Raw genomic sequence first — 14900 nt, 5'->3', positions numbered from 1 at the left:
TAGACCTACACATAGATCCCATAGACCTACACATAGATCCCATAGACCTACACATAGATCCCATAGACCTACACATAGATCCCATAGACCTACACTTAGATCCCTTAGACCTACACATAGATCCCGTAGACCTACACATAGATCCCGTAGACCTACACATAGATCCCATAGACCTACACATAGATCCCGTAGACCTACACATAGATCCCGTAGACCTACGGACCCCACAAAGGTGATTCCTGTCCATCAGGACCTGTTGCCTCAAGACGAACTCATGCATCGAACACACATGGGGTGAAACAGAAAGCGCCCACAAAGTACTAAGAGAAAATAAGAGATGGTGCTCAGAGCAGGCCGCCAGAGAACACGTTTAGAAGGGCTGCCAAAAAGAAGGCGGGCCTTCACAAAAGGTGTATCTTGTCTGCGACCACGGGCCCCACCGTAAGAACAACTGTGAGGCTGGCGCAGGACCGAGCAGTGTCCTGTTCTGTTGTGCACAGGGTCGCAGCAAGTCAGAACCGACTCAATGGGACTTATAACAATAACAAACAACATGCTTGGTGCTTCTAGAATGTCTTTATCTATCTTCCCACAGCTCTTCAAGGTAGATACTAGCACCAGCCCCAGTTTACAGCTAGGAGTACCCCTCCCCTCGCTCCGTGAACCAAGTTTAATCAGATCCCATCTGGTCCATCAGCTTTCCAAGACAACCCCATTGGAGTGCAAGGGCCTCAAAGCCAACCATTGTTCCATCACTATCCACTCATCATCTATGAACTTGCCCTCTGGGGACAGGGTTGGGGGTTTGAGGGAGAGGGGAGGGAGACCATAAGACAAACAATCATACCCTTAGAATAATGTGCTCTAGACTAGACCCAAAGGGCAATGTTTGCTCAAAGCTAAAGATGAGAAGACCGGGAGGGGCAGGGGAACCCGGTGGGTGGATGGAGAACTCAGAGAGGAAATGGGGAAGCTGTAACCTTGCCATGCCACAGAGCGATTTGCGTATGACCTGTCGATCACAGCGATCTGTTGGAGAGTATGTAGTCTATCTCTGAGGAGCCCTGGTGGTGCAGTGGTTACGCACTGGCTGCGGTCTGCAGGGGTGACAGTTCAAAACCACCAGCCGAGCACCACAGGCGAGAAGCTTGCCTTCAGTTACCGTCTGGGAAACCCACAGGGGGTCGCTATGAGTTAGCACGGACTCAACGGCAGAAAATCAGAAAATAACAAATGCTGGAGAGGCTCTGGAGAGATTGGAATGCTCACACCTTGCTGGTGGGACTGTAGAATTGTACAACCGTGATGGATGGAAATCAGGAGGGGCTTCCATAAACAAACGCAAATACAATTACGTTATGGTCCTGCAATCTCACTACTGGGTATATACCTGCGTTAGGCCAGCTTGATTGGAGAAACAAATCCAGTGACATTCATATATGTATGAGAAAGAGCTTTCTATCACGAAGCAATTAGATATCAAAAAAGCATTCAGCCAGTCCAAGTCAAGTCCCTAAGTCCCTCTTCAGACTCAGGAGACCACAGGTGATGATGCAGAATGCAGGACGACCACAGGCCGGTGGGTGCAGAGTCGTGTGGATCCAAGGTTGGTTAGAAACCTGGCAGGGCTCCGGTAGCTCTCAGGGTGACCAGAAGCAGGAATGTGAAGGTAAGGAGAAGGAAGGTCTTCCTTATGAGAAGGCCAGGCCTCCAAGGAGGTATTATCAGGCTGCGACCTGATTGTTAGGTCTGACTCTGCCCCTAGCCAGGAGTGTCTAGTTGACATAAAAATACCACAATACCTTAAAGAAATAAAGAACACAGACATATACAATATACACACTTATGTTTATTGCAGCAATTGCCATAATAGCAAAAATATGGAAACAATCAAAAACTCTGATTACAGAAAACTGGATAAACAAACCCTGGTACATGCATACAAAGGAATATTATGGGCCAATCAAAAACAACGATGACTTAAAATCCCTTAAGACATGGACAAACTTAGACAACATTATGCTTAGCAAAGTTAGCCAATCTTATAAAGATAAATAGTTAATAACGTCATTATTATAAAGAAAAAGAAAAGTCATTTTCATACCAAAGGTGAAGATTTTGAAAAAAAATTTTTTTTGAAGAGTAGGAGGCGGCTGGGGTGGGGGTGGGTGTAGGGAGAGGGAAAGGACAGGAAATTGTGGAGGGGGGCAGGTGGGAAGAGGGGAGAGAAGCACCACATCCATGGGGTGTTTATTTTATTTTTTAATCATTTTATTAGGGGCTCATACAACTCTTATCACAATCCATACATACATCAATGTGTAAAGCACATTTGTACCTTCATTACCCTCATCATTCTCAAAACATTTCCTCTCCACTTAAGCCCCCGGCATCAGGTCTTCATTTTTTCCCCTCCCTCCCCGCTCCCCGATCCCTCATGAGCCCTTGATAATTTATGAATTATTATTTTGTCGTATCTTGCCCTGTCTGATGTCTCCCTTCACCCACTTTTCTGTCGTCCGTCCCCCAGGGAGGAGGTCACACGTAGATCCTTGTCATCGGTTCCCCCTTTCCAACCATCCATGGGGTGTTTAATGGGGTACTATTACTGATTTGACTTGATGACCTAGGCTGCACAGCTACACAGAATGTATTTCCCTTTAAAAAACTAAAGGGATAAAGTTAAAATTAGAGAGGGGGCGTGGGCCACAGCTTTAAAAACCCTCCAGACTCTCCTTACCCCTCAGATCTCAACATTGGTCTGAGTGGCCATCAAAGGACAAAAAGTGAAATTGAAGTGGACTTGGATTCCTTAGGGATATACACGTTTGTTTCAAACAAACAGACAGACAGACAGACAGTCAGACAGACAAACAAATGCCAAAAATGCAATTCTTTCCTCTTCAATGCCTCTTCTCCAGTGTGCTGGCAGGCAAGTCTCTCTCTGATACTCAGCCCCTCAGCCCTCAAGCTCGGCAGTGTGCTGTAGGCCAGGCATTGTTCAGTCTGGGCATTGCTCCTCTGCCCTGCCTCCTGGTCTCAGGGTGGCTCCTCTGCCCTGCCTCATGGTGTCAGGGTGGCTCTTTTGCTCTGCCTGATGAGGCTGGTGCTGCAGCCTTTGGTGCCTCTACCACTTCAGACATGGATCTCACACACACTCTGCTGGTGGCTCTGCTTTGTTGATGGTCACAGGCACATGTGGGATGCTATCTCCCTGCTTCTGAGATGGCTAACACTTACCCATCCAGTAGAATGACAAAACTGACCAATGCCCTTCATTAGCATTTCACACACCCTATTTACACGGTCCTATGAGATCATTTGGTGGAGGTTGGGAGGGCATGGATAGAAAAGCCATTCCAAATCATTTTAATTCACCACAATGAGATAGCTTTTAACTGTTCCAATACCCATTAGCTTCCTACCCAACTATGGTTTCAGCTAACCCCTATCAACCTGATCATAAGGAAAATACCCTGTGCTTGTTCAATACTGCCCCGGTGGTAGTGTCTAACCTCCTTTAACTGCACAAGGGAGAAGGAAAGTCAAAATCCACAGGCCAAGGTGGATTGATGAGAGGTGGCGATCAATCAAGTCTCCACCCTCCAACCTTTTCACTACTTCTGACATCGGTCATCCCTCCCACATCTGTTCTCTGCTGGGTTCAATAATTTGTTGCAATAGCCGCACAGAACTCAAGTTCATAGTTAGGATTATGTGACTTATGAGGCAGGTCCAAAGCCAAAAGCCAGGGAGTCAATACCTACTCATAGTGACCCCAAATAGGTTTTCCCGAGGCTTGTCAATCTTGATAGGAACCGATAACCCCACCTTTCTCCCAGTGGAGGGACTGGTGGGTTTGAACCTCTGGCCTTGCTCTTAGCAGCCCAACACAGTGCCACCTGAGCTCCTGCCTCTGAGTACATTTCATAAATCATTTGTTCTGAAGTTCTTCTGCCAATATGGTGTGGCAGGAGGGAGCCTCCCTGAATTGCAGCCCCTCGGCAGGGTCTTCCTGCCAATCAGAAGAGCACAGCCTTCCTCAGATAGCAGGACTCCAGTTTTATCAGACTCAACTCACTGTCATCGAGTTGAGGCATTGATGCCAACTCAAAGCAACCCTATAGGGCAGGGTATAGCCCTGTGGGTTTCCCAGACTGTAACTCTTTACAGGAGTAGAAAGCCTCATCTTTCTCTCATGCAGCGGCTGGTGGTCTTGAGCTGCTGGCCTTGTGGGTCGAAGCCCAATGTGTAACCACAATACCAACAGGGCTCCGTAAATCAAACGCTGCCACTGAGTCAATTCTGACTCCGCGCAACCATGTAGGACAAGGTAGAACTGTGCCTGTGGGTTCCCGAGACTGTAACTTTTGATGGGAGTAGAAAGCCTTGTCTTTCTCCCACAGAGCGACTGCTGGATTGAACCTGCTGGTTGTGGGTAGCAGCCCCACCTGTAACCCACAGCGCCAGTAGGATTCCATAGAAACCAATATGAATGGTTCATCCTTGCTGAAAGGTTGGCAGCGGAGACCCACCCAGGGGCATCTCAGGAAAAAGATCACTTTGGTGATCTCCTTTTAAGGTCACAGCTATGGGTCACAGCTCCACTCTACGCACATGGAGTTGCATGCCACTGGGTAGCAACTGGGCCTCTTCTTTTTTTCATTTTATTGTCGAACCGTGGTGATGCTTCTTAGCCTTTTATGAACAGGTCGTCTGCCCTCCTCCTTGCTCACCTGCACAAAACTAAGGCTCATGCATGTCTTAAAGCGAGTTTCGTTTGCATCCCTGATCCTCCAACTCCCTGAAACTAAGGGAGCTTAAAAACTTTTTTTTCACTGTTCTGCAATTAGACTGTGGGAACAACTAATTATTCAAGAGAGAATTGATTCAATAATGTACCAGAATTGTACTGGGAATTACAGAGTGGAAAGAAGCTGATTTGTTTAAATCATCAGAACACATTATTTCCGACTTAAAACCGCTCAATTTCTTCCCTCACTATAATAAAAAAAAACAAACAACAAAGAGCAAACACCTAAATAAAGGCTCTTTTCAAATGGCAATTTATTTGATTGGTTTTTAGTTATTGCATTTTATGATACAGTTATAAAAATGGCAAAGGTCATGGGATTGTAACCTATCTTTAAAAATAATATTTGTCCAATGAACAAAAATGAAGGAGCTAACACCCATGGTAAACCCAGTCACCAACAACCTCTCCCTCCCCCAGACCCACCACCCTCCAAGACTTCTTTCTCCCTACACTCCTCAGCCCAATCCAAGGACTGAGCGGTCCCGGGGGCGGCCCCGCCCACTTGCCAGTTCAGCCCCACCCATTTCCTGCCTGAGGACACCCCCGGGGCCCCGCCCACCTGCCAACTCAGCCCCACCCATTTCCTGCCTGGCGACCCGGGGGCCCGCCCACCTACCAGCTCAGCCCCACCTATTTCCTGCCTGGCGACCTTCTGACGTCAGAGGTGCGCCCGAGAGGAAAAAAACCAGCGGTTGATGAGGCGGAAGTTCCCTCAACGGAAGTGAGTTCTGTGAGGATCGTTGGGGGGATGGCCGTTGGGAGGCAGTTTCTCTGGCTTCTGCGAGCACCTTCCCGTGTCATGGCGCAGGGTCCGCTCCAGGGCGCGGTCCCCTCCAGGGGCATGCACGCCAAGCGCGACCCCCGAAGGCTCTCCATCGAAGGCAACATCGGTAAGGGCCGGAAAGTGACTGCCACGCCTTGGCCTCTGCCGCGCAGGTGCCGGAGAAACCGGGAACGCCAACCCCCGGCGTCCCTTTGCATCATAGGGCGAGGCTGCTGCTGAGCTGCCAGCACCTTTCCTTCCCGATTTAACCTTAGACCCCTTGCCTTTTTTATCGTTAGGACGCCCGGTGTCAAGACCCACCACGGGCCAGATTTGTGGGGGACGAAAAACGCCACATAGTCGGCAGATAGGATCTAAGACCTGGTTTAGACTAGTCCTCTCTGTAAAGATCAGCAAGTGATGTGTGTCGAAGACATTCTAGCAGCAAACAGACTTCCTCATTTTACTCTTTGAACAAATCACCCCGTGAGCCACTCCCAGGTGCCAGGCCCTGTTCTTCACCCGAGATTACACAGCAGTGAACAAAACACAATTCTCTGGAACAAGTACTCCACGAGAATGGGCAGAGATAGACTATAAATCACATACATTAAGCAATGTATGTCAGATGGTGATGGGTGTGATGGCGAACAGTCAGGGATGAGGAGTTAGGAAGGGTGTTCATTAAGAAAGCACTCACTAAACAGAAACCTGAGGAACGTGAGGGAAGGAGCCACGTGGAGAAGAATCTCCCAGGAAGAAAAAGCACAAAAGTCCCAGAGGTGGGAAATGTGTTTAGGGAACGAGGAAGCCAGGGAGGTTGAGGTGTAGAGTAAGCAAGGAGCAAAGTAGAGGAACTCAGAAGCCTTCGGATTGGACAGATAGAGTAGGTTTTGTAATCTGTTTGAGCACCCGCTCCTATTGAGATGGAAAATCACTGGAAGAATTGAGCAGCTAAATGACACGATTTGCCATAAGTCAGAACCAACTTGATGGCAACTAACAACAGTATAAACATTCTGGCAAATATGTTGACAGTAGAAATTTCCAGAAGGAATCAAAGTGGTTAACTGTGAGGGTGGGGAGTTGTTGGATTCTAGTTAAACATTTCAAAGTAGGGCCAACGGGTATTTGTGGCAGATTCCATGTGGAGTTTGTGAAAAAAGAAAGGGCTCAGTAATAGCTCCAAATATTTTGCCTTCAGCAGCTTGAAAGATTTCCTTCAGTTTCCTTAAATGGAGAATACTGGGGAAAAAGGGAGGGGGATGGTCAAAATTTTGGTTTTTAGCATGTTATCCAACCCACTGCAATCTAGTCTAATCTAACTCACAGGGTCGCTCTAGGGCAGAGTAGCATAACCCCATAGTTTCCAAGACTTTGAAGAAGAAGCAGGTTGCCTCATCTTTTTCCCAAGGAGGAGCTTCTAGGTTTGAACTGCCCACCCTTTGATTGACAGCCTAGCGTTTCACCCACTGTCCTACTTAGTTCCCTTTTAAACGTGTTAACTGGGTTTTGTTTTGTTTTATACTTACTTAGACGTCAAGTTAAAGTGCTGAGTAGGCAATGGGGTCTGTGAGCCTGGTGTTGCAAGTCTTGCACTGGAGCGGTAAATGTAGATGGCACACAAAGCCATGGGAAGGGCTGAGCCTCGGGTCTGCAACTGTTAGACTGGGGAAGAACTAGCAAAGGAGACTGAGAAGGAGTGAGCACTCAGGAGGGGAAAAGGGGTGCTGTTCAAGGGGAAGAGATACTCAACTCTGTAAAGTTGTGCGTGTAAATGAATACTGGAGGCCTTTGCAAGCTAGAGAAGCACAATTTCAGGAGTGGCAAGCCTGCCTGCCTGCCTGAAAGCCTGCCTGGAGTTAGTTCAAGGAGAAGGGGGAGGAGAGGAGTTGGAGACTGGTTTAAGAAAACTTTGTAAGAGTTTTTCTACAAAGAGAAAGAATGGAGTAGAAACTCAAATGGGAAGAGTACTGAGAGTGTGTGTGTGTGTGTGTGTGTGTGTGTGTGTGTGTGTGTGTGTAATTACAGCATGTTTGTAAACTGATGGAACTGGTCTAGTAGGGAGAGAGAGAATCAGTACTGGATGAGAGAGGACCAGATTGCTGGAGGGATAGCAAACTCCATCAGCAGCAACTCCGGTAGGTGTAATGGGGATTTGTAGATGATGAAATAGGAAGCAAGGTCATCAGGCAAGAGGGGCGTTGGGAGAGCGGTGGTAGTTGTTGGAGGCCATTGAGTGGCTTTTGCTTCTTAGCCACCCCAGGTGATGAGTAGAACCACCCCATAGAGTTTTCTTGGCTGTAACGTTGACAGAACAGATCATCAGGTTTTTCTCCCACGGATGCTTGGGGTGGGTTCAAACCACCAATCTTTCAGCTGAACTTGAAACCATTGTGCCAGCAGTATTTTTACCAAGTAAGGACTTCAGACAGGCCACCAGGTGAAGGTTAAACTTCCTCTCCCAACTTGACATCTTGACATTGGCTTCCTAACCTTTCCAGCTTTCTATGCTGCTTCCTTGCTTTCTCATTCAGCAGCGGCTGCCCTTTGAGGAGCTCACTGCCAAGCAGACTATGTCTCAGTATTCTGAACTCATCTTGTTGGACAAGAGCCATGATGGGGCAGGACAACGGCATGCCTGGAGCAGGAACTCCCAAAGGGGAGAAGACGCAGCACTCAGATACAGGCAATGATAACGTTTGCCAAGATGGGAAAGACTGAAGAAACAACTGCAGTTTTAATCCAAGAGAAGTAACTAAATGTGCCTGGGATTGAAGGGGCCTGGAGAGAAATGGCAGATGAGGTCGGAAGGGTAAGATTGGCCAGGTGGTAAAGAGCTTCGTGCTCTGAGCTAGTTCAGAGTGTATCGGTAGGCAGTGGAAAGCGACTGAAGACTTGCAGCCAATGTGTGCTATGATCTGAGTCATCTTAAAAAGCAGATGGACTGGAAGGAGTGAATAGAAAGCAAGCCCCATGAAGCAGGCACTGCCCTTGTTTTGCCCATGGGCTCTTGCACCCAATGTATAGATTGAATCAGTCAACGAATTGAACCCATTTGGAGCAGATAGGCTAGGTAATTAACGTGTGGCTCTTTAAGGAGGCCCGGTGTCGCTGTGGGTTAGGTGTTAGCCTGCTAACTGGCGAGGTTGGAGGCGCAAACCCACCACTTGCTCCCTGGGAGGAAGATGAGGCTGCTCCCAGAAAGATTTAACATTTCGGGAATCCTTTCTGGGATCCCTGTGAGTCGAGGGCAATGAGTTTGAGGGGTCTTTTGGGTACTTTTCTAAATCCTGGCAATCTGATCCTGGGTACTGTACCCTGTGGATAGCATATCAAGGTGAGTTGTCCATGAAGCTGTAGCTAACAACATCTAGCAGGAGTTATGAAATCATATGAAATGTGTGATTGGAAGTCAAAAGCTGGGTACCCAGAGCCCCTTAAAATCTAAAAAATGAAGCACCTTTAAAGGATAACTGACTTCCAAAGCCAGTGATTTTATGATTACAAGGCTCAATTGCAACAAGGATTGCTGTGTGACATACTCTGGTCAGTGAGTCATCTCAGACCATTCTCTCTGCATTTTCAAAGCCCCAGACAGAGAAGAAGCCATTTTTATAGTTTGGCAATCTAGAGACTTCTACATTAAACAGTAGAAAGTTTTTCTAATAACATGTTTCTGCCAGCCTTGAGACAATGATTTCACCTCACTCATATCTGTCTTTCACTTGTGTTGAGTATAAACAATCAGGCAAAGACTCTGGGGTACAGGACCAGGGAGTTGTAAGAGAAGAACCGATGTGTTCCAAGCAGGGTATTCTCCCCTTCGGCAGTCTTGGCACCTGGCTGCCCAGGACGCAGGAGGACTACAGCTCAGTGCCTGACTTCAGAAAGGGGGCCCCTGACTTGCTGGTGAGGTGATGAGTGAGCATATAATTACAATGCAATAAATGCAGGGATAGGCGATTATAAACCAGCAAGCAGGCTGTTGTTAAGTCTGCCTGAGGCCTGCGCTGTCTGGCATGGAGTGGAGCTGAGGGAACTCCAGCAGGCTTCCCAGAATGCAGCGTTGGGGGACAGTGGGAAGGATAGTCCAGCTAGGAGAGGGTCTGCAAGCTGTGAGGAATTTTTTTTTTTTTTTAAGCACAGTTTCCCATGAAATGAAAATAAGAGAATTGAGGGCAAAATGTGTTGGTTTTCTTTTAAGCCTGCTGGCTGATTTTTTAAAGTAAGTTTTCCCAGAATGCTTTTAGAGGCAGAAACTGCATGGTTGGTCTTGCTTACTTAGTTTCTTAGGAGATTGGAAGCTAGATTCCTTGAGGGCAGATTTCAGCCTAGTCCTTCATGCTGGTTAATACTTGGTAACTACTGCAGAGGAGCCCTGGTGGTATAGTGGTTCCCCATCAGGCTGCGATCCTGAAGATTGGCACTTAAAAACCACCAGCTACTTCGAGAGAAAAAGTGGAGGCTTTCTACTCCCGTAGAGTTACAGTCTCGGAAACCCACAGGGCAGGTCTACCTTGTCCTGTACCAGCCTGATGGCAGTGAGTTAGTTTGTTTGGAATCAGCGACTGCCAAAGCATCTATTGAGTGAATGAATGCAGCACCAAATGCAGTTCCTGGGCCCTGTGAGCACTTTTAAAACCCAGATAGGGAGGGGAAAACATGTTTTAATCCAGTATTGTTACAGAAAATAGTTACGCTGTTGATGGTTTTAGTAACAATAAACCTGGAACTTTGGATTGTTTTTTAAAAGAATCATTATCCCACACCTGTGCTTAGCCAGCCACGCTCCAGTGACACATGGCTAAAGAGATAACTAATGGCCCTGTGGTGCTTGGCCAGGCTTTCTAAATGGATGGCCTGGCCCGCAAACCTTCCATACCTTCTGCACGGGTTCTGTGCTGCCCCAAGCTTCTGATGACTGAGCTGGCTTGCTAGAAGCCTTGAAATGGGATGTGGGGTGCAGGGTAGGGATGTTGCCTGGGGTATCAGATGGGCAGGTTTCAGTAGTTGGAACTATATCTTTCCTAGCATTTCTAATCTCTGGACTTTCTGGGTATTGTGTGCTGAAATGGCATGAGTGGATTTCTCAGAGCCCTGGCAGCCCCTAGAGCAGTGGTTCTCAGCCTTCCTGATGCCTCAGCCCTTTAATACAATTCCTCATGTTGTGGTGACCCCCAACCATAAAATTATTTTTGTTGCTACTTCACTGTCATTTTGCTACTGTTATGAATCGGGCAACCCCTGTGAAAGGATCGTTTGACTCCCAAAGGGGTCGTGTATGACTCACAGGTTGAGGTGAAGGAATAGTTCATACTCATGAGTCAGCATGACGGCTGAGCTCAGAGATGAAGTGGCCACCCTATAACCTTCAGAGCTCCTCCTTCTGTCTACAATGACTTTTTTGAATAGCTGTCTTTATCTTTAAAAAAAAAAAGTAAGTCAAGCAGTCATTCAATCCTACTTGTCTAACAAGTCAACAGTCTTCATCTCTACATATTAACCGAAATAGCTTTCCAGCCTATAGGCAGAACCATTTGCAGATTTAGTCAGCAGCCTGCGATCTAAATATTCACCGAGTGGGCTAAATATTTTAAACTAGGGCTACTCCAAGCCAGCAAGCATTTGAGAACAGTCAAGTTGTAGCTCCCTGCTGCTCTGGAGGCTCTGATTGAGTAATCTGGTATACGGACATGTGTGTGTCTGTATTTTAACTTCGTATGTTGATTTTTATCTGCGTGTTCTCAATAGTGGCTTCAAATAGAACTCTGCATCAAGACCACTCAGATCCGACTTTTAAAAGGTGTGCTCCAGGGGGCCCGACCCCAGAGACTCACATCCTGGTAGGAAACCAAAATTGATGCTCATGAAACATCCGTGAAATATTGTAAGGCTCAATATAGGGTAGCCAATTGATAACGGTATCCAAGCCAATTCAGCTGATCAGTGTGGTTGGAATTCTTTGTGAGCTGGACAAGTCCTGAACTCCATAGAGGAGATGGGCGTTGGCTTGGAAGAGCGAGGGCAGGCATTGATCCATTACATGTGGGAAGAGCAGGGGCTGAGCCATATGAAAAGGCAGACACGAGTCGGGTGGAGGTGGGCACTGAGAGATGACTGTGACTGTACAAAATGCACAGAGCCTGTTGTGCTCACCCTGTGTACTGGGAGAGGAGTGGGGGTGGTGCGTAATAAATGTCACGTATGGGGTCTGTGGGCTGGAGTGCTGAGACATCTCTCTGCTCTCAAGCAGGAACCGTGATCTGGGAAGGTGCCTCCCCTTCTTTCTCTTGGTTCCATGTGGACTCTCCCTGAGGTGTGAACTCCCTAGAGAAAGGCCCCCTCAGATACAGCAGAGTGAGCTTTCCATCATTGTTACAATTCCAAGCATATTCCTAAGGTGCCTCGTGCTCTTTACAAAGCTGGGTTTCAGAAGGAACAGAAGTCAACGTGTTAGGTGTTTGTTCATTCAGTCTAGCCTCTAGGCTGGACTTTGGCTCCTGTGCCGGAGGAGGGCCCCCTCTCCTTGATCAAACCTGCTGTGATGGAGCCTCGGCCCCCAGGCAGGTCCCGCCCAGGGCTGGATGAGCTAGTCTGGAGTGGGAGCTGTCGGTATCCGGAAAGGCTTCCTGCAGGAGATGTGACGTGTCTGAGCAGGAGTTGACTTGGTGGTGCTCCGGGAAATGGGAAAATGTTAGGCAATCACCCTGCAGAAGAGGCCAATCACCTGGCCTGACTGGAGTTGCAGGGAGTTCAGTCTGCAGGGGTGTAGGATGCTTAAAGGGAAACTGAGGCCAGACATCCTTGCTTTTCTTTCCTTGGCACTGAACACACTTTATTAGTCCCTGGTGTGCGGTGTTGGTGTCGTGGGTTATGTGCTGGGTTGCTCACCGCAAGAGCAGCCGTTGGAAGTCACCAGCCGCTCCTCGGGAGAACAGTGAGGCTTTCTACTCCCATCAAGAGTTAAGCTTCGGTCACAGTGAGTCAGAATCAAGTCCATGGCCGTGACTGAGTGCGTGTGTTTAGTACAGGTAGAGCCTAGATCACAAACAAGTCCTGCACCTAAGTCACATTTGTACATGAGTGAGAGCAGCTAGGTATGGTTTGTGTCTAATGTCAGTTAGCCGAATGTTTGTCTTAGTATAGTATACCTTGCTATGCAAAAACAACTAACAAAACATTAAACACTGCCAGCTACACTAAAGCCTCTGTAACATAAGAGAGCAATAATCAGACACTACTCACTTATCAACCATCTCATCTGTTGCTTTGCATTTACAACAGTAGTAAAAATTTGACTTGTTTTGTGCATTAACGAGAAGGGAATGCCTGCCTACCCCTGGAGTAGGTAGCACCAGTTTGGAGCCAGTGAGGTGCCTGATGCTCTAGCTGCCTCTTGAGGCCCCTTGCCCCCCACCATCCCACTGTCCCACCTCTAGCCCTGGTGCTAGCTGGCAGCACCATGTGGACAGTGGGTGGGGCCTACTTCTATAATGCTACCCTTAATGATACATGGCTGCACACTGCCCAGCCTAGCTGCCTGCTTCCCACACCAAGTGTAGTCGGGACACTAGGTCCCAAGGACACCCAGCCAGCTGCCCACAGCATTCCCCCAGGTCCAGTGGGCAAAGTATGGGCGAGCCTCTGAGTACCCCAGATAGTGGGCCAGGGCTGTGGGGCTAGGATTGCTGGGCTGGGCTGCAGGGCGTGGGGGTGGGGACAGTATTTTCACTATAGCTGATTTTCATGCCCTGGCCTTGGGAACCTACTCATGTCCAGTAAGTGAGGAGCAGGTGTAATGTCTTAATTCAGTGTGGTAAAGTATACATAGGAATTCCATTGTCTCGTGGTGGGTGGTCTCTTCCACTGTCACCTACAAGGTAGGTTGGGACGGGGGGTGGGGGTGGGGGGTGTTAGGAAGGGGCAGTTTCTCCTGTTTAAAAAAAAAATCATTTTATTGAGGGCTCATACAACTCTTATCACTGTCCACACATACATCCATTGTGTCAAGCACATTTGTACATTTGTTGCCCTCATCATTCTCAAAACAGTTTCTCCTTTTATAGAGGGCATTCTCAAAAGTGGGACAGCAACTGCCCCAGGTCATAGCAACTAGCAGTGAAGGAACATGGACGTGGAGTTGTGACCCTTCCCATGGCTCTCAGCCCAGGCCTAAGACTCCAGGAGTCACGTGACCACCAGGCTGCTCTCCTGCACATGTGTATCCCTGGAAGACCCCCAAGTCCAGGACTGCACGGAGGAGGGGCCAGTTGTTCAGAGGGCTGCCGCCAGGGCCAGAAACAGGGCCGACTGCTGTGAGGGCTTTTCCACACCTTGCCTCCTGGACTGGAGACTGAGATGGTGACCACCTTCTCCAAGCCTGCTCCAGGGCCTGACAGACCTGCAAGTACCAGGGCCTTCAGAAAGTTCATGGTTAAAAACAAAAAGGAAAGAAAGAAAGTTCACAGAAAAACGGAATGAAACGATAGTGGAATTTCACCCAAAACTTTTCATTTTTGTGAGTTATAGTTATCAAATGAATAAAGGTCATAATCTTTGTTTTGGATCTTGAAAAACTTGGCATTTTAATTCTGTCACCAAGCAAATACAGGTATGACTCAAACCTTACAACTCACATAGTTGTTTTCCTCAGCGTTTGACAATTCTATTACATGTTTAACTGGATGCGCTCAGCTTCTAGGGGACGGGGACGTTGAAGCTGCACATCTAATCTTAAGGGGGTGTTCCCTCCCTGGAGCCTGTGCTTTTTATGGCGGCTGCAGCTACCACAGCCTGGTCACCACTGTCCGTCTGACGCTGAGTGTTGCAACTGGAGGAGCAGCTACCGTTCCCCCTGAGTGGGACATCGGTGGCAGACTTTAGGCGCAGGCTGCGTCTCCCCTGACTTGGGAAGCCTCCCAATACGTGCTATTTGCATTGCAGCTGTGGGCAAGTCCACCTTTGTGAAGTTACTCGTGAACACTTACCCAGAGTGGCACGTAGCTACAGAGCCTGTAGCGACATGGCAGGATGTCCAGTCTGCTGGCCCCCAAAAAGTAAGTTTTCAGCTGTGGTGGGTAGTTGGCAGGTCTGGGTGGGTCAGTGAACTATAGTAACATCATTTTGCTCAGAGTTGGCGAAGGAGCCCAGTGTGAACCTCCTTTTTAAAAGCGCTTCATTCCAGAAGGTCAGCCACACACCTCAGAGAGGGTATGATTGGTTTGGTTTTGATTTTCTTGGGGCTTCTATCCCTGTGTATGTTAAGTGGCGGCCTCTGCTCTCTGTGGTTTCCCAAAACGTATTTAACCACCCTCACTT

At 48.0% G+C, this 14900-nt stretch overlaps 1 protein-coding gene across 3 annotated transcripts in view; it reads left to right on the top strand.

Moving 5' to 3' along the window:
• The first annotated feature begins 5564 nt into the window (after positions 1-5564).
• The window catches only part of DGUOK (deoxyguanosine kinase), a 48123-nt gene continuing 38787 nt past the window's right edge, over positions 5565-14900 (top strand). For all 3 annotated transcript variants that reach the window (XM_045286798.1, XM_045286799.1, XM_004696096.2), the window contains exons 1-2: positions 5565-5706; positions 14526-14638. In XM_045286798.1, the coding sequence (XP_045142733.1) occupies positions 5565-5706; positions 14526-14638 (255 nt within the window). The remainder of the gene's footprint in view (positions 5707-14525; positions 14639-14900) is intronic.

This window comes from Echinops telfairi, unplaced genomic scaffold, assembly GCF_000313985.2.
Source record: "Echinops telfairi isolate 266 unplaced genomic scaffold, ASM31398v2 ScPeMD7_9;HRSCAF=40, whole genome shotgun sequence".
Classification (NCBI taxonomy): domain Eukaryota; kingdom Metazoa; phylum Chordata; class Mammalia; order Afrosoricida; family Tenrecidae; genus Echinops; species Echinops telfairi.
Note: the sequence above shows the minus strand (reverse complement) of the source record. Positions and strands in the feature narration are given on the sequence as shown.